Below are 18,266 nucleotides of genomic sequence, written 5' to 3'. Positions count from 1 at the left end.
AAATTTGGCTGTACATCTGCAGCAGATCTTGCTGGTAATTTATGCTGATGGACATCGTTCAAGGGGTCTTTTAATACTGTCTTACATCCCTGAAATGGCTTGCCAAAAGATGTTCCATTTTCCATCAGTCAGGCCACATTTTACCACATTAGGACACGTGTAGAAATGGCACTGTGTTACATAGATGACTTTTGCAATCTATCTAAGACTGATGCAGCTCCATTAATGTAAAAGCAGTTTTGCCTGTGACTTTGGTGGAAGAACTTTTTCCCCAAGCTCCCAGTCAATCTCTGCTCTGTTATTGAAAGGTTCCTATGGACTTCACAGCTGGCATCATGTTTGGAACTTGATAGGCTGTCCAGGCGCACCCCTTCCCCACCAGGCCAAATTCTAGGTGTCCTGCAAGAAGGGGGAAGAGGCAACTGAGGAAGACTGATAAGACAATGGGTACAATAAAATGAGGTTTAAGTTAATTCTTATAACTTAATAAGTTACGTATAGTGCTGTGAGGAGTGGTTTTTAAACATTTTCAATGAAGCAAGATGTGCTTAATATTTTTTTTTTTTCTGAACGTGACGTTGACCTAGGAAATTAAATGACTGAAGCTGAGATGTGCCTGCAGTACCTTTTAGCGACTAAGCAGCTGAACTAGCAAACCAGGCTGATCTGTGTCCTACCTGACCTCTCTGGTCCTATCTTTAACGTTTTGACTGCCACCGTGTGGTGAAATGATGCAATAATTCCTTTTTTAACTTGCAATTATTTAAATGAGCACGTCACTATTTGACAACCTGGCGCATTCCACCCACTGGTGAACTTGCACTATTACTTAATTATACACTCTTATTAGGTGTTATTTCTCTTCTCCAACATACGCGTTGCAGGTGGTGCAATTTCCTTTGTCTTTTCCTGTGTGATGTCTCCCAAGGGCACAACAGAAAAACCTCACATGCTAAGCTGAGGAGCTGAGCATCATTCCCGATGATAGATTTATTGGTACAGGTCTGTTTATTCGCATGACTAGGCTGATGTCAAGATAGATGTTATGTCCTTTTTGTGGCAGTGTGGCATATTAAAACTCTATGATGGGAGCTGTTTGTTACTACAGGAAGATTGCAAATTCCTGATCTATCAGTATGAGGAACCAGGGGAGACGCTCTGTACCCTCAGGACACCAGTTAGGGGGAGCATTAGAAACCAAGATCCGTTGCGGTTATACCCTTGTCATCAATCAGAGCTGTTCAGGTAATTGTCTTACTGCTAATTTAATGACAGTGAAGTTGACATTGCCCTTATTTTATGCTCATCAAAACACCACTAAGTGATACTATTTATGTATTTTTGTTCTTTTAGTTTTATACCACTGATTTTTTTTCCCTCTCTGGTAAGAAGTAACACTTACATGATTTATATTTATATATATAATGAGTCAAGATCCACAGGGAGAGGCAGCACTTCATTGGTTGAAAACCTGACAAAATTTTAGGTATGCAATCTTTTCAGGATGGATGTTGATTAAAAAAATCTTCAAAACTAAACATGGATTGAAAAAAAAAAACAGCTCCAAGTTTAGCTTATATTATTCAGTTAGATAATTTGAGAGATAAAGGGGCTGGTACTTGTGGAGCAGAAGAGAAGTGTTGGCAAGAAGAAAGGTGATGATATAATTAACCCCCAGAAGATACAGAGACATAATTACTGGTTGGGGGAGAAGTATCGAAATCATAATTTGCCATAAAACCAATCTCTCTACTGAGTCTATAGTGTCTAGTAATTATGAGTGTTAAGTTCTTAAACTCAGGATCAAGACTTAAGAGGTCATAGATAAAGTGATTATTTTGTAAAAAAATAATCATCCCCTTTATTCATTTTCTGTAGGAGCACACACTGGTGAACAAGTTCGATGTTTTCCCCTATGATTTATACAAAAACATTGAAAATTGTAGCACAGACCAAAGCTAATACACATCCCTCTTTTTATTTTGATGAAAGGCATTCACAGATACACGTTGGCAAGTTTTGCATTTGCGCTCTCGCAGAGGCTGGCTCGAATCGGTGCACTGTGGTCTGCCTCATGCTTCTTGCTACTGCTGAACGTAGGGAGGTTACAGGATTATTTGCAAGCTATTTGCTTGGGTAGCGTTCATCAAACAAGGAGAACACATTCTTTTGGCAGCAGAGTTCAGGTAGTTGAGTGGATTGTAGAAAGATATAAAAGTATTAGCTCTGATAGATATCCGTTAGCCTAAATGACTGCAGAACACCAGAGCCCTCAGCATAAACCACACCAGAAAAGCACCTAAGTGTTACTGTTCCCATTTTAAGAAGAATTAGGAAATTTAATAATGTTGCTTTAAGGTCATGTAAAACCCCTAAAAGAACTAGGGACAGAGAGGTTCCTGCTCCTCCTCTTTAAGCAAAAGAACATCCATTCTCCACTGGTACACCATGCAAGAAAGGTTGAATTCTGTCTCAGATGGTTTCTCCAGAAAGTTGTCATTTGTCCACGCTCATGTGTAACCTTATACACACTGCTAATACACAGATAAGGGCAAAGCTTGAGGAAGAGATCAGATTTGCCAGTTTTTACTATTCCCCAGGTTCCTTTGGGGATTACAGAAATTACTATTTCATTGATCAAAAGGAAAAAAAAATATTTAAAGGGAAAAATTATATAAAATGCATTACAATGCTCTGGACTAACCTTTAAAGGGAGATCCACAAGGGTCAGATATTAGATGGCAATGAACGAAGGGTCCATTACTCACTGATAAAGTTGGAAAAAGGTGTAGAAGAAACAGTATCAAATTGAAACTTTTTCATGCATTCCTATCTCCATTTGCCTGCTCTCACTCTAATTTAAAACAAGCTTTCTCCTTCCCTCTGGAAAGTGCACAGGGAGGTCAAAGATCCAAACGGACACAGGGAGTCTGTGAGAGGCCAGGATCAAGCTCCCAGCACTCTGGGCCCAGAATGTTGTCTCAATAAATACTGCATGATACTGTGAATAATAGATAAGTACTGGCAGTTTTTAAAGCACTTACACTAGGTTTACTGGAGCCTTTTGTTTATCAGCCCCTGCTAAGCTCAGACTCCTGTGGAACAGTCAAACCCACTCTTTCCTCTTAGTCACCTCACAGTTTAACTCCTCTGGACAAGAAAGTTTTATCTTACACAGTAGAGTCTCTCTTGGCAGGGCTTTTATCTGTGAAAAATTAGCTCCTAGGACTTCAAAAAAACACCAATTACTTTCATATCCCTTCAGACGGTAAAAGAAAGCCCTACATTTTTCTACATTAGAATGGTTTCTGTATAACCTGCGCTGTATTTCTGCCCGTTAGAAGGGACTTCCTAAGGAGTACGAATTTTGCCTTTGTCATCTTATATAGATTAAACACTCCCCTGCTTCCTCTTAGATCAACTTGGTTTTCTTCCCTGTTTTGTGCTTAGCTTCTAATCACTACTTTAAAATCATGGAAAAAAGTTTTAGACCAAAAGTCTGCTGTACTATTATGTTTTCCTAAAGTGCAGGTCTGTACAACTCACCCTTAGATGTCACAGCAACTTTAAGTGCACATTTGTGGATTGATTAAATATTAAGTCTAATGGAATCAGCTGATTTAGTTTACTTGATTGCAAAGTGAAAGTTTCATTCCTGTGATGTCATTACAGCAGTGTGCCTACTTGAACTTAAAGACAGACACACATGGCAATATTACATATCAAACTATTACTGATAATACAATTTGCACAAGTATCTACTCTTCGGAAATCACTGCAATTGCTAGGCACAAGATGTAGAATTCCTTAACTACTTGTGATATAGGTAATCTTTACTAGACAAAAAAATACAGCCTAAACAATCCACTCTAGAACCTTGGTGAATGATCATTGCATGAGTTTGCATACTAAGAAAGCATATAAATCAGGGGACAAGGACCATACCTTCTGCCTCAAAGGTATGTAATTGATTACAGAGTAAAATGAAGAAGGAAAACAAAGGATTAACAATTCTGTTAAGAAGTAAAAATCACGCAAAGAGGTAGTTGATACGCCTTCTCCTTTTTTTGGTCACACCTTTGCAACTATAATTAAGAAAAATATTAGGAGGTTAGGAAGGCACTGCTTTTCAGTATCTTGGGAGCAACAGAAAAGTATTTCAGGGAAAGCTGTAGTCCAGGTTATGAGACCAATCGCATGCCTACTACAGAATTACCATATTAAGGCTGTTGTTACTAAATTTGATTGTCAAATGAATCTTGGGAAGTATTTATTTAGCAAATAAATTTTGTTTCCCAAATTATTCAGTAGAACATCCTGAAGTTATATAAATCAGACAACAGAATAAAAAGCCCTTTCAGGTATACAGATGTTAAACATTTTTATCACTGCAGTTATTTATGGCCTTGCATATGTGTTCACAAGTGGTATTTTTCAGGTTGCCAAAACTGGATATTCTCTACTTCACTGATTGATGACAAACTACACTGAAATATTTTATATGGATTTATTTCATTATTCCAGCTCAGTCCTCAATGGATTTTATGTATTTCTCATAGGCATCTTCACTCATCAGTTCATCAAGTTCAGCAGGGTTTTCCACAGTCATCTTGATAAGCCAACCTGTAGTTAGGAAATTAAAAAGAAAACCAGTTGCTAATATCCTACAAGAAAGGTTCATTCGTGTTACTTCCTTAGAAAAGTACTGCCAGTAGGCAATCCAAGCCCTGTAGCCCTGGTAGAATCAAAAGGATTTCTTATGCAGGCAAAACAATGTTTCAATACTTTAAAAAAAATGAACAAACAACCTGCCATAAGAAGTGGCCTTTTGAGTTGCTGTTTAGAAAGAGGAAAAAGAGCCTGACCTCTCAGTATCAAAAAAGAGAAATGCAATCAAGGGTAATAGATTTAAATTCAACAACAGTCTATGTCTGAAAAGAACACATTGTAAAGCAGCCGTCAGCAAAGACAAGACTACAATAATACTTTCACGTTAAGTTTTATTGGGCTTGAACTCTATTCAATATATTCCATTTAAGCCTCCACACTGTTAAATTGGGAGAACTAGGAATTGCAGAGCCATTTGTGATTGTAAGCAGCACTGCCAGGATCCAGGTGGTATTCGTTACTGAAAGATAAAAATGACATCTTACCGTCTTGGTAACAAGATTTATTGACAAGCCCTGGATTATCTGCAAGGGCAGCATTAATCTCTGTCACTTCTCCTGAGAGAGGGGAGTAGAGTTCGCTAGCAGCTTTCACACTTTCCAAAGCTCCAAACTCATCTGAAACACAGAATATGATTGAATGCTTTTAAGAGGAAAATCCAAAGTGCTTTATTTTTTGTAGTCAGACATTCTGGTGATGACCTGGCCATTGGAGAAATGTCTTGATCTTGAGCAAGGAAAAATGTCAAAGAGATTGAAGTCACCAACTTTATGAAATGATCAGCAGCATTAAATGTGATGTTTATGCTCCTGAATTATTCTGGGGAACTTGCATAACACTAGCTAGCTGGCTACTACAGAAGGGATGGAAATTTCTTACATTTGGCTAATCCTTTGGTTAAAGCCCTACAGCATATATGATCTGATAGAGGGTTAGAAGGAACAACATCCAGTTCTTGCTGCAAGAGACCTAAACATGCCTTCTATCTACAATTTAATCCTTTTTATACATAATTTGGTTACAAACTAGACACAGCCACCGTTTCAGGAATCCCAGTTTCACCCAGCCCCTCCTCCCTTCTCTCTATTCCATAGGTAGTTATGGAAATGGTGCCTGGAGCAATGTCAGTCCAGAATAACTCTAAGCTGCAAGCAAACAAGATGGGAGCTGGAGGAACACGGAGCTGTCAGAAGAACAGGTAGGCATCAACACAAGGAATCAGAGAACAACATGTTCTGGGAAAGCCTGGAATTAGACTAAGGCCAGAACGGGTAGAAAAAGAGAGGAACTAACCGGAAATGAAATTCCTCCAGATAAAACAAAACTACAAGTTGGTTAATTAAAACCCTAAACAGAAAGGCCTTTTGTCTAACATTCACCATTCAATGTGATGAAATAGATTTGGCCATAACAGTTGATACAGACCTGTTCCACAAGAAAGATGGCAAAAGAAAGGCCTGCTACTTTACCTCAGAAAATCTAACTGGTTCTGCAATGTTTGAAGCTACTGACCACCTTTTCTTCATATACTAGCGAGACAGCTCTTCATGTAAATACAGGAATAGGTTTTTCCTTTCTACCTGTTAACACTCACTCTTCTTTAACATGGAAAATTAAAAATTGTTATATTCTTACTCGTTCAGTTATGTACGTTGCTAATGAGCAAAACCCTGTAATTACAGTTGATACCCCAAAATTACTGAGTCTGTATATCCATAGAAAAATGAGAGCTTGATACCAATTAGATGTTTCACATCGTGCAACTCATGAAATGCATAGCTGCAGAATTACAAATAAGCCAGCTGAAACACTAGCAAGTTCAAATCAAAGCATAAATATTTTGAAAACAGAGTATAGGTAAAATTATTACAAAAATATATTTAAAATACTTGATTTTTAAATAAATGTCTTCACAGTTCAATAAGCAGGTATTTTCTGTTGACAGTGAGAATTTGAAATTAAAGCTGTCTCTTGCAGAAATACCTGCATTTATTTTGCATCCAGAAGATTTATAACGGTATTAATGAACATAAAGATTACTTCATAAAATTCATCTTTGCAAAAGGGGAGCGGAATTAGTAGAATAACTTCATTAGAAATTAGAGCTGGAACTTACCATGTTTATTCAATTTTGTCCCAATTTCTGGAAGACTACAGTAAACAACATCTCCTAATGCTTCCTTAAAAGAAAAACAAAAGCATTAAAGCATACATTAAAGAAACTATACATAGGAGAAATCTGATACAGTAACTCTAAAATCTGTATACAGGTTAATCTCTGTCTCTAAATTTAATTCTCATTCTTTAAAGACTTTATATTTTTCACTTTTCTTTTTAAACATTTAACTGTTTTGTTATCACACCCCAACTGCCAAATTATTGTTTACCTCTTACAGTGTGAACAACCCTCAGGCTGAGTTACAAGGTTTATATACAGATTTCTTCAGGCAGAATGAGAAATAACATCTGCTGATCTTCTTAGCATCAGCTAGAGTAACAACTGTTTTAAAGGACAAAGTTCCCAATGATTTGAGGCAATTATCTTTTTGTTACAAAGCGCACAGAGGATTTACTTCCAGTGCAATTTGAAAGAAAGCGCAATGCTTCCTCCCCGGAGACAGGGACAATTGGAAAGCTGTTAGCACAGAGTTCGTACTTACTGACTTAATAAGGAGCCTTATCACCATAAGAATCCCCTCAACCAGAACAAGCTTCTGCCTCTTCGCTGACAAATGTACCCTGTCTCACAAAACACTAGGGACCTTACAGAGTATTAGATTTTTTCACAGAAAACCGAGATTATGGGAAATGCTGTTTGTCCCAGTAAACATTAATTCCATTTCACTGATAGCTCCTCAAAGTAGATTTTCTTAAGTTTCACATATTGTGAATCTCTATCCTGTATTTGCCTGTGACTATTCCAAATCAAGTACTTGCATAAGAACAAAACAAAAAATCAAAAGGAATTCCTATCCTAGAGTAAGAAATATATGTGATTGTACTTCTGTTCACAATTGTTCTTTAGCCAGAGGGAATGCACCATATTCATGTCCAAGGGAAATGTGGCCTGAGAAGTGCATGATATCCTATTCACATAGCCACAAACTCCTCAGGCCTATAAGAACTGAAGTAATAAAGGAAGTTCTAAATTCTGCTCTCATCAAGTTCAGCTCTCCACAGGCCCAATCCAAAGTGATTAAGAATTTATCAGAATGCTGAAGTAGCGTTAACTTCACAAATAATGTGATAGATCCAAGTCCAAAAATTGGACTCAGTGTATAGCATATGCAATTAGAACAATAAAAAAAACCAGTAACTGTCCAAAGAGCAAGGACAAGAGCAGGTATGCATAAATAAATACTGCAGGCTTGGGTAAGAGGGGAGGGATCAATACCTGTGCAAAATTGCTGATTCCTACTGTTCCAATGCCATTTTCAACGGATATCCACTCATGCTTGTCTGTGAATTTGCGGGCTAAAAGGAAACAAGCTTGATATTTCAGAAATAAGTGACATATTGCTCACTTAACTACAATAACATATTTGCAGGCTTAAACTGTGTGTGTGTGGGGGGGTTTGGTAAGGTTAGTTTTGGTTGTTTTTCTTGGAAAAATATTTTGAACAGCACATACAATTTACAGAAGCATTTTGTTCTGCTCATGACATGCTTAGTGAAGCGGTAGAAGCTCACTAGGTGTTCTGAGCGTATCACTAGCTCCTGTGGGAAGCTAGAGACTGATAAAATACAGGAGCAAAAGGAGTAGTTCTACTTCAAACAAAAGTATAAATGTAAAGGACATATGTGTAATTTACAGTTACGCGTTTCTCTGATAGCTTAGTGCTTTTTCAAGTATATTTAATGTTTGTTTCTAACAACCACTTTATTATTTCGGGAAGGCCAGTGTTAATAACCTGTTAGCAATAGAATCAGCATTACAGCATCTCTAAGTACTTAAATAGAGCCATCAGTTGAAGTAAAGTTGCAACCTAGCTAGCAAAGTGGCTGATTTCCTTCCCTCCCTCTGACATTTCCTACAGAGTCTGTTTCTCCCTGGTTAATCTTGTCACAGATCTATATAAAGTTAAGGCAAATTAATACAGGGCAAATTAATAAGGTGACTCATACAGCTAACTCTTACTGAAGAGAATTTGCTCTCTGTTAATACTATTGCTGTGAGAACACCGCCGTAGTTATTCTGTATAGTTTTAAAATAAGCCTATTTAAGACCATGTTAAGTCTCTTCACAGCAATCTTACAATTTGACATACTTTAGATCTGTAAGATTCAGGGAAGCTTGTACTAGCTTTTATTAGAAGCAATTATTTTTATAAAGTCATATGAAAAAACTTCAAAAGACGACACTGAAACAAGCAACATTTTTCTTGCTAACATTCACCTGGAACATTTGTCACTCTGAGCATTTTCAGCCTGCTTTTTCCATTTTCTCACTTCTCAAGTTTCCCAGAGATACTTTTCTTTTTTTTTATTTTTAATTTTCACTTGTAGCATCTATTCAATCAGGCAAGGGCTGTTCCAGAAGCTTGAGAAGATAACTTCTTAAACAGCTCCCTGTATGATTAGTGCCCAAGTAGTACAGCTGGACCTTCCTCCGAGTCCAAAATTCTCTTCTCAAGCTCCTCCTCTAGGCTGGACTCCTTACATCCCCTACAGAAATTACACTTCTGCAAAGCCTTGTATATTTTCTCAACTTGTACATGAAGGAAGACTGAACTTCTCACCATAGACCTGCTAAAATCTTTCCACTGTCAGTCATATTTTAAGCTGTTTCAATTGTAGTGATCCTCTTATTTCTGTCTGAACACATGTTAAGAGAAGCAAGTCTAAGATAAAATGGTTTGTCTTTGAAGGTGGCCTAAGTTTCATAGACCTCAGTAGAGCAATACATGTTTTTGCAAGTACAGTAGATGAAAAATTTTGAGTAAAATGCAAATATTAAGTTTTTTCCCAGGAATTATCACTCAAAAACCCCAGAGAATTTCAGCTAGCATTATTTATACCAACAAAAATCTCTCAGGATGCTTTCTAACGAACAGAAGAAATCAAATGTCTTAAATCATTTTAGGTCATTAAACCCATAAGAATTTCATTGGAAATGAGTAATGAACCATAAGAACAGAGAATGACACAGAATCTCAAACCCAAGCTAAACATTTGTGACATTACACATCATAAAGAAGCCAACCAATATCTTTTCATATAGACTAATAACATTGTATAAGATTCATTTATAAAGCAAGGTTAAACAAACAAACAAAAGACCCAAACCAACAAAAAAACCCAGAAGACTTCTATGATCAGTTTGGAACACAGCAGTAAAATTATCTCAGTCAGAAAAGCACATAAGCTTCTTGTAGGACAAAAAAACCCAAACAAACTAAAAAATGAAAAATTCTAACCATGTAACAAAAACCACTGCAAATAAAGGTCAAATTAAAAAGTTAATAAGTAATCTCAAAATTTGAACTTTGAGCCCATCAAATAAATCAAATTAAACAAATATGAAGTGTCAAGGCATACCAAATCTCTTCTGAGCATTCTTTTTCAGACGAGCAGCCAAATTTACTATAGCTTCATTCATTTCAGCATGACTTTGGTTTCAGCTTAACTAGCACATTCTGAATTCAGACCTTCATTTAGCTTAGCCTGCCTCTATTAAATATTTCATAAATATATACCTGAAGAGTGAAGGAAAACTCACACCTCCACAAAGAGGCATAGAAAATTTTTCCTCTCTGCCTAAAACAAAAGCATAATTTATGTTATTCCTTCAAGTTACATCTAAAGCATGGCTACATTAAACAATTAGATTAGTGAAAAAAGCGTAGATCTTGACTCACTTAATTTGCAAATATTGAGTAATAAATGTTATTCCTTTTGCTTGCAGCAGAAGGCAGTTAGATAGGTTAAAAGATTATCTGGAAGGAAATTTATGACCTCTTCTCAGTGGCAGTCACTACTTTTATAGCATATTCTCCTCCTCTCCTACCTTTTCAACATTTCTGCTTGCTAAAGTACCACAGAGTCTGTTGTTCAGACTTCTGTGGCTAACTTTCATTCAAGGAGAGCTTCGACAGCAGCAGATACTTTCAGAACTAACTACATTAGTGCAAAATCACACCGAGCACCGATATGCAAGTCCACCTCCTGCCTTACCACTTCTGTAGCTGGCACAGGGGCTGGCGAGACAGAGTCAAACTTCTTTGGCCCGAACAGGCCTAAGGCCCTGAAGCTCTGGCTCAGGTTCCTGGCTGCCCTCGCCAATCTGACTGCTGTGGCCACGGCAGGCCGGCCTGCTCCATCCACCCACTTCTGCCCCTTTTTTGTGCTGCTGCCGATCCTCCTCACAGCTACCAACAAGCTGTTTTGGCACAATGATCCCAGGAAAAGCTATTCACTTTTTTTGTCAAGTTCATTTTCTCCACCCTCAGCCCACTCAGTGAAGCCTCTGGCTGTGGCCAGGAGGGCACAGGGACACTTAGCTGAAGATCTACAGCATGAGAGGACGTTGAAAGTTTTCTGCCAATTAAGGGAGGTGAACCAACACCTGACAGGACGAGTAACTGGGAGAGCGTCAGCACCAGGATAAGGGACAGGTGAAACCCCTGCTGCCAAAAAGCCGGGAGGCATTAACTTTCCCGTGCAGCCAGAAGCCCTTGCAAGGCTTCAGCCATCTTGCGAGGCTTTTCCCCGACTCCACATGACACCAGCGGGCGGAGGGGACCCGCCCGAGCCCAGCGCGGCCATGGGGAAGCTGCAGCATCCCGCTCCACCCGGCCGTGCTCTTCCTAGCCGCAGGGGCAGCTAAAACGCACCACACGCCTCACTACGAGGTGCTCCTGCACACCAGAAACAGATCTAAACTTCGTGGCTGCTCCGTGCACAAGGCCACTTCAGCCCTCACCGGCTGCTGCAGGCGGCAAGCTGGCGGACAAGCGGGGGCAGCCAGCAGCGCGGCCAGCATCGCTCCTCCGCGGGCTGCAGCCGCCCACCCTCCGCTCCCGGAAGCCCTGACAGGGAGCGACGACTCCTGGCGGAACCGCGCCCCCCTCCCGCCGCCCCAAGGCCGCCACTCACCGGACAGCACCAGCGAGCTGGTGGCCAACCTGCGGGCCGCAGGCACCCGCGGCTGCGGCGAGAGGCGCGGGCAGCGCGGCACCAGGACCGGCCCGACCCGCCGCAGCGCTCGCCACGCCATCTTTGCTGGGGGCAGGCGGGGGGCGGTGCCGCATGGAGCTCCCGCCTCGCGGGGGCGTCGTCAGGGGCGGCCGTTGCAGTGAGGAAGGGGGGCGGCTGGCCCCGGGTTCCCTCGGGCAGCGGCGCGGTTCGTGACATGGAGTAGCGGTTTCTCAAGAGCCTTCTGGCAGCCGGGTAGCGAAGCTGCTTCGTGCCCAGCCGTGCCTGGGGCGGGAGCAGGGGCAGGCCGGTGAGGCCAGGGGAAAGAAGGCGCTCCGGGGTCGCTATCTTTCCCTGGCGATTGCTTGGCAGAAAGCGAGTGGTGGTAGCCGAACGGTGCAACAAACACTCTGTTTTATTAAATACAGATGCTAATTCTACAGGAAGTACACGCGGGACACGTTATCTTAGATTTAGCACTGTTCTTTGCTACTACTCCATAATAGCATCAGTCAGCGACAGTTTATTGGTTGAATGACAGAGCGTTTTAGTCAGAAGCCACGATAACCTAAGTCTAGCCACTACAGCTGATAGTTAAAATCTAAATCTTTCACCCACAAAGTGATTTTCATTGTGGTTAGCATTTAATTGTTGACAGGTTGTTCCAGTTGATCGTTAGTGACTGGCTTCTCTTCCTTCTTGCATTTAATTCCAAGGAAACTGAAAAGTTTCATAAGCATTAGATCAACAATTTCCTCTTCTTCTGAAGCCTAAAATAGCAACGAGAAGTTACGAGAAGTAAGTTACTTAGATGTGCAGACCAGAAGTGGATACAGTCTCTGCTGAAGCCAGAGTCACAAGAGAAAATCTCTATTTGCGGTGAAACAAGCCAAATTTCACTCTAAGCAGAGCACGAGTAAGAGCTCTAAGCAGAGCCAAAGCAAAACATCATGTCGATGTTTTCATCAAGACGCAAGTCCCAGGGGAGCATGGACATTACAGAAGTAATTTTGGCTCTGTGAAAGCCCATGGAAACCTTGCTACAGAAGCCCAGAGTTTGCCTGCCAGCTACCATACAGCTACTGGTATATACAATGAGCCACTCACCGTTTCTAGATTAAGTCAAAGAGAAAAGCTAAAAATATCTTGTTTTCTATTGACCATATCCTATGTTTTCATCTCTCTTGACTTTATTTAAAACATAGACGAACTTTGAACAGTACTGGAATGCTAAGCTGGACTTCATGTTATCAATAGCTTGAATGAGCCAGGCACTGACCCACGACATTTTTAACAGGAGCTGTAAAGTCCTCATGGACTTCAGTAGCAGTTTTGGCACTGATTTCAATGGAGCTGGGGCGCAAGTCTAAGACTTTCTTGCTGGATTTAGTATCTGAACAGAAGGCTACAAATCAGATCTTGTACTAAATCTGAACAAGGACTCGTCTGAACAGGAATGAACAGCGTAAATCTGGAAAATCTGAAGTGTGCTTTATGAGTAAATGTTGACTTCTTAAGAGTTGGACTGAATTTACATGGGCTTCATCCAACAGTAGAATACCTAAATCATGAGTAAGCACTGCACAATAAATGTTAAAAATGGCAAGTGAGCTTAGATGAACACGATGAACATACCTGGTAGTGCTTCTGCTCCTCACTAAAAGCAACCAGAATCACTGAAATGAACAGATTCAGCACCACAAATGTCATGAAAATTATGCAGGATCCAATTAGGAAGGAGCCTAAAACTGGATTGTAGTCCAAGACCTGTAGTATTAATAAGGTAAGATGACATATTTTGATTGAAAAGAAAAAAAAAAAGAGCATACATACAAGCAGTTAACACACAGTGAGTTTGTCTCTGAAAATCTTCGTGGCTAATAAATTATGCTATGTATATTATATATATAAATTTAGATAGAATATTTTTTATATATGATATATGAATATGGGCAATATTTGGGGTTTGTTAAGTGTTTGCATTTGAATGTAACAGTATGAAAGTTTCACTTGAAAGTTGACAAGCCTGGAGATCTGTTTATCCACAGAACTAACAGCTGAAGCTCCATCGTGCCTCAGCTTTCAAAGTATAGATGAAATCTCTGTATGCTTTTATTTAGTAGTGTCTTTACAAAGAAACCCAGTCAGACTGTCATGGACACATATCAACTAAGGGTTGTGCAGAAATCCCAAAACTTCATTTGCATGTAAGCTATAATGTAGGAATATATTTTCATGATTAACAATATGAGTTGTAGATGTGAAAAACTTTATGCCCAATTACTGATCTTGAAAGCTACCTATACCCTGTTGGAGTATTGGATCCATGGTCTAAAGACATCCACTGAGCATGGCTTCATGGTCAGAGATGTCTGAGAACTAGCTTAATCCACAAAGAGTCGTTCAAAGGATATTGTAATATTTGAAATAATTTAATGAAAAAGTCAAGAATAATAAGAATAAATGTAGCAAAGTTCCCTTGTGGAAGGTCTTGTCTTTCTTGAGAAGCTGATGGATGTGTGTTAAGAACAAATGCAAGGCATCAGTCACTGTTCTTTCTGCAGCTTTCTAAGAAAATTGCTCAAAACTTTCTGTGGTCAGTAAGTAACATATCTAGTTAAAATGTAAGCACCTTTCTCAATGAAAGGTTCATTTTGATTCTACTGATGGTCAAAATGGGATGTGAGATATATTTCACCTGCTGTCTTTTTCTTGTCTTGATGAGAAGAAGTGGCTGCTTTAGGAAGCTGTGGAGCTTGCAAAATTAGATTAATGTCTAGCACTAATTGTAAGTCTTTCTGTTTTCTGGGTCAAAGCATATTTGATAGTTGAGATGCTAATTATACAGTGATAAATTTCTCAAAATTAGAGGTGGTACCTCCTCATAGTTGAAGATTCCCAGCTGAAGACTGACCATGGTCTCTGCTGAATCAAAAAGAGTTTTGTAAGAGTAGAGTTTCCAGCCAAATATCAAGTTTGTCTGCAGAAGAAAGAAGGCATATCTTGTGTCACAATCAGAGTCCTTGCTGCAAAATCAGCTAATGACTGCTGTATTCAGAGAAAGCCTTCCTAGCTTGTCATCAGAGCCATGAAGCTTTTTGTGTGTTTTGGCTTTTTGTTTGTTTGTTTGTTTGTGTACAAACAGGGGAAACACCAGGCAAAGTCACAGAAGATGACTAATCTAGAGCTAAGAACTGGATTAACACTTTCTGAATGTGTTTAGCTGTAAGACCTTTTATCACGGATATGACAATGTCTTGCATCTGCTCAGCTTGATGCTAGATATGTAAAAAATAGGCAAATACATGACAAAATCATGACGGTAATTTAGCCCACCTCCAAGGAGCAGATTTATCCCTGCATAAGTGACCAAATTAATCATAGTCACAAACACTTGCCTTTCAGTGGACAGATCCTTCCAAACAAGCAAGCTTCTTGTTTGCCCTCAGTAACCAAGGTTCTGTTTTCTTCATTTATATCTTGTGGGCCTACTGAGTTTGATTTAAATGGAGGCTACTGCTGTCTCATCTTTTTCTCTATACCTCTGCCTCTTTCTTTCACAGCTCCATCACTTGCATGATGTGACAACAGGCTGGGTCATGGAAGTGAGCTGATCACTTGTTTTACCTGTTAAGTTTGTGGCCACACCAGTGCCTAAAGCTACTCAGTTGCTAGAGTGTCGGTGCTGGAGGGAGAGATGAGGAATGTGAAATCAGGCAGTGTGAGACTGCAGCAGGTCCTGTTTGTCATGGGACTGCCCTTTACAGGACAGTTTGGATTTGGCTCAGATGGTTTCCACTTTTTTCAGTGATTTTGCAGTTGAGATGTGCTGAATTTCCCACATCACTCTGCCAGAAGATTTACACAAAACATTTCAGCTAAAACAGTAAATAGTTGCAGTCCAATAATTCCTTAATTTCATTAGAATGAAAATATAATTTTATTTTGTAATATGTATTCCTATAATAGGCAGAAAAATAATTATTTCCCACTTAAAAACTAGCCAAACAGAAAATGGCATTTGCTGCACTCTCTCCAATTTGAACTTTATCCAGAAAATGTTTTTTTTTCTGTACTTTCTTCTTTGTCATACCTATTACACACAGAGAATCCATTTTTTTTTGTATCAGTGCGTGATTTTTGTACTAAATTTCAGTTTGTGAAGAACAGACAAGTGGATACTTTAACTTTTATTTCACTTATTCTGAAGAATTGGGCTTCAAGCTGCTAACCTAAGATTTAGATAGGTAGCTTTATTCAATTTTACATTTCAAAGCTATGTTGCTTTCAGCATTCAGAAATAATTCATTTAACCTGACAGTACCTGGATGCAGACTGCAAACAACAGAAACCACAGTGGTACTCACAGCAATGGAATAGGCGAGGAACATGATTGCAATAACAGTGATGAATCCAGAGATATCACCCCACGCCCTCCTTAGAGTTGAAGTGATCATGTTTAGTTTAGGGTTGAGCCTCAGGAGATGCCACAGTTTCACTGTGGAGAGGAGCACTAGGAACGCAATCAGGTAGCCAAGAACTGCATCAGCTCTTGCTGTTTCATTAAAGCTTACACAGCTGTTTGTTAGGGGAAAAAAAAAAAAGAGAGAAAAGATGTAATAGACTGTGCACACAGAAGTCTTTGAATTGCATAAATGAGTATGCTGCAAATGCCAGTCACTCTGTCCTTGTTTTCAGTGGACAGCTAACTTGAGATCTTACTTGAATGTTCCCATCTGTACTTCCTGCTGCATGCGCACGAAAAGCTCAGTTGTACATGGCAGAGGGTTTTTTTAACAGCATTAGCTAGAGCTGAGAGAGGGTCTAGGCTGTAGCCCAAATGCTGCTCATTTTTAGCAAGTCACAGTTTAAAGGCAGCTAATGCAAACTTACTGTCAAATTCTGACCCTTAGAAAGGAAGACAGGTTCTTCTGTGCATGTGTGGTTGAAGAGGATGGGGTTACTGGTGCTGTGCAGCTAGCAGATGTACTGGCTGTGACAGGATTAACTAATTTCCCACAAGTTGTGTGAGAAGGTACTGTAAGGAATGACATAAAAGATTGGAAGTCAGAACTGTGATCTGTAACTGAGGCAAGTTAAGTCTTCATGTTAGCTGAAAAAACCAGCTTGGTAATACTTATATTTACCCTTTTTAAAGGTAGCACGTTGTTTGTACTTACGATTTTGTTTACAAAAATCATGACCACAAAAAGATTTTATAAATTGTATATGCTAATATAGCACATGGCGTATACCTATATGGTATATGCATGCTGCATTAGCAAGAATGTAGCTGTCAGGTTAAAGGAAGTGTTCATTCTTTCTTCTCATTCAGCACTTGCAAGGCTGCATCTAGAATACTGAGTCCAGTTTTGGGCTCCCCAGTGGTAGGAGGACATTGAAGGGCCGCTGAGATGGTTGGGAGTCAGGACACAGGACATATGAGAGAAGGATGTGCCAGCTGTGTTTGTGCAGCCTGGAGAAAAGAAAGCTAAGGCCTCTAATTGCTGTCTCCAACTACCTAGTCAGTGGTTACAGAGAGGATGTAAGACGCTTCCTGGAGGTGCACAATAAAAGAACAAGAGACAACAGCCATAAGCTGCAGCAAGAGGAATTCCAGCTGGACATGACAAAACCCTCTTTTTTTTCTCCTACAGTGAGTGGTTCAGCACTGGACCAGGGGTCCAGGGAGGCTGTGGAACCTGTGTCCTCAGAGATACTCAAAATTCAACCAAACAAGGCCTGGAGCAGCCTGATGTAACACCAAAGCAAGAGGTTGGAGCAGAGACCTCCAGAGGTCCTTCCTAAATTATCCTGTGATTCTATGACCTCTTTCCTGTGTGACTGTTTTTTAACAGATGTTATCATTTTCCATTCTGTATAAAATAAGCCATTCTTGTCCTTAACCAATGGCTTTTTACAACAAAGAATGAGGCCAATTATGTACTATCTGGATGGATGTCCTGTAGCAGAAAGGCTTGTTGATTCAGAAGAGGGTGATGCAGCTAGGTTAGGGAAAAATGTAGGAACTTGGTGCTCAAGTCTGCTGGATTTTATTAGAGCAGTATCAGAAGAAAATCCTATTATTGACACACATCTAAGCCCTGAAATACTTATAGACTTCATGAATATAGCCATATAGGGTAGCATTATCTAGCACAGACCACCTGCTGTCTGGGAAGAGGAAGAATAGATTTGTTTCTGCATAAAGATGCACTAAGTAGCATTAGTACTTACTCCTCTTTGTGTTCCTGGTAGTAGCTGATGTCTCGGGTCCCAAGGATTGTCCGCTTCACAAACACTGACAGGGCACTCCAGCTAATCAATATAATGGCCATCTCCAGGAGATTCCACTTGCTGTGGAAGTATCTCCATCTCAGAGTCTTCATTAGTTTTCCCTGTGAAAAGAGGAATTTTACGGTTTTAGTCTCGTGACTTCATATCATACAATGCATGTCTAAAGA

General features: G+C 39.8%; 2 protein-coding genes across 2 annotated transcripts in view; both read right to left on the bottom strand.

The window, feature by feature from the left end:
* Nucleotides 1-1,836: 1,836 nt before the first annotated feature.
* GCSH (glycine cleavage system protein H) lies at nt 1,837-11,925 on the bottom strand. The gene is made up of 5 exons (XM_075765464.1): nt 11,764-11,925; nt 8,063-8,142; nt 6,785-6,848; nt 5,154-5,285; nt 1,837-4,623 (listed from the first exon to the last, which is right to left on the bottom strand). Exons 1-5 carry the CDS (start codon nt 11,882-11,884, stop codon nt 4,526-4,528), a joined length of 495 nt encoding a protein of 164 aa, XP_075621579.1. The 5' UTR covers nt 11,885-11,925; the 3' UTR covers nt 1,837-4,525.
* Nucleotides 11,926-12,150: 225 nt separating this feature from the next.
* PKD1L3 (polycystin 1 like 3, transient receptor potential channel interacting) overlaps nt 12,151-18,266 on the bottom strand; it is a 42,446-nt gene continuing 36,330 nt past the window's right edge. The window contains exons 39-43 of the mRNA XM_075765835.1: nt 18,040-18,200; nt 16,170-16,380; nt 14,681-14,782; nt 13,438-13,569; nt 12,151-12,572 (exon numbers count right to left, since the gene is read on the bottom strand). Of these exons, the coding sequence (XP_075621950.1) occupies nt 12,447-12,572; nt 13,438-13,569; nt 14,681-14,782; nt 16,170-16,380; nt 18,040-18,200 (732 nt within the window). The 3' untranslated portion in view covers nt 12,151-12,446. The remainder of the gene's footprint in view (nt 12,573-13,437; nt 13,570-14,680; nt 14,783-16,169; nt 16,381-18,039; nt 18,201-18,266) is intronic.

Source organism: Balearica regulorum, chromosome 13, assembly GCF_011004875.1.
Source record: "Balearica regulorum gibbericeps isolate bBalReg1 chromosome 13, bBalReg1.pri, whole genome shotgun sequence".
NCBI classification, from domain to species: domain Eukaryota; kingdom Metazoa; phylum Chordata; class Aves; order Gruiformes; family Gruidae; genus Balearica; species Balearica regulorum.
Note: the sequence above shows the minus strand (reverse complement) of the source record. Positions and strands in the feature narration are given on the sequence as shown.

Excerpts from the sequence above, each read along its gene's own strand:
- GCSH (XM_075765464.1), bottom strand. The coding sequence starts at position 11,884 with ATGGCGTGGCGAGCGCTGCGGCGGGTCGGGCCGGTCCTGGTGCCGCGC. Across the intron at positions 6,849-8,062 it reads GAATCAGCAATTTTGCACAG|GAAGCATTAGGAGATGTTGT; the intron begins GTATTGATCCCT and ends TTTTCTTTTAAG. Across the intron at positions 4,624-5,153 it reads TAAATCTTGTTACCAAGACG|GTTGGCTTATCAAGATGACT; the intron begins GTAAGATGTCAT and ends TCCTAACTACAG.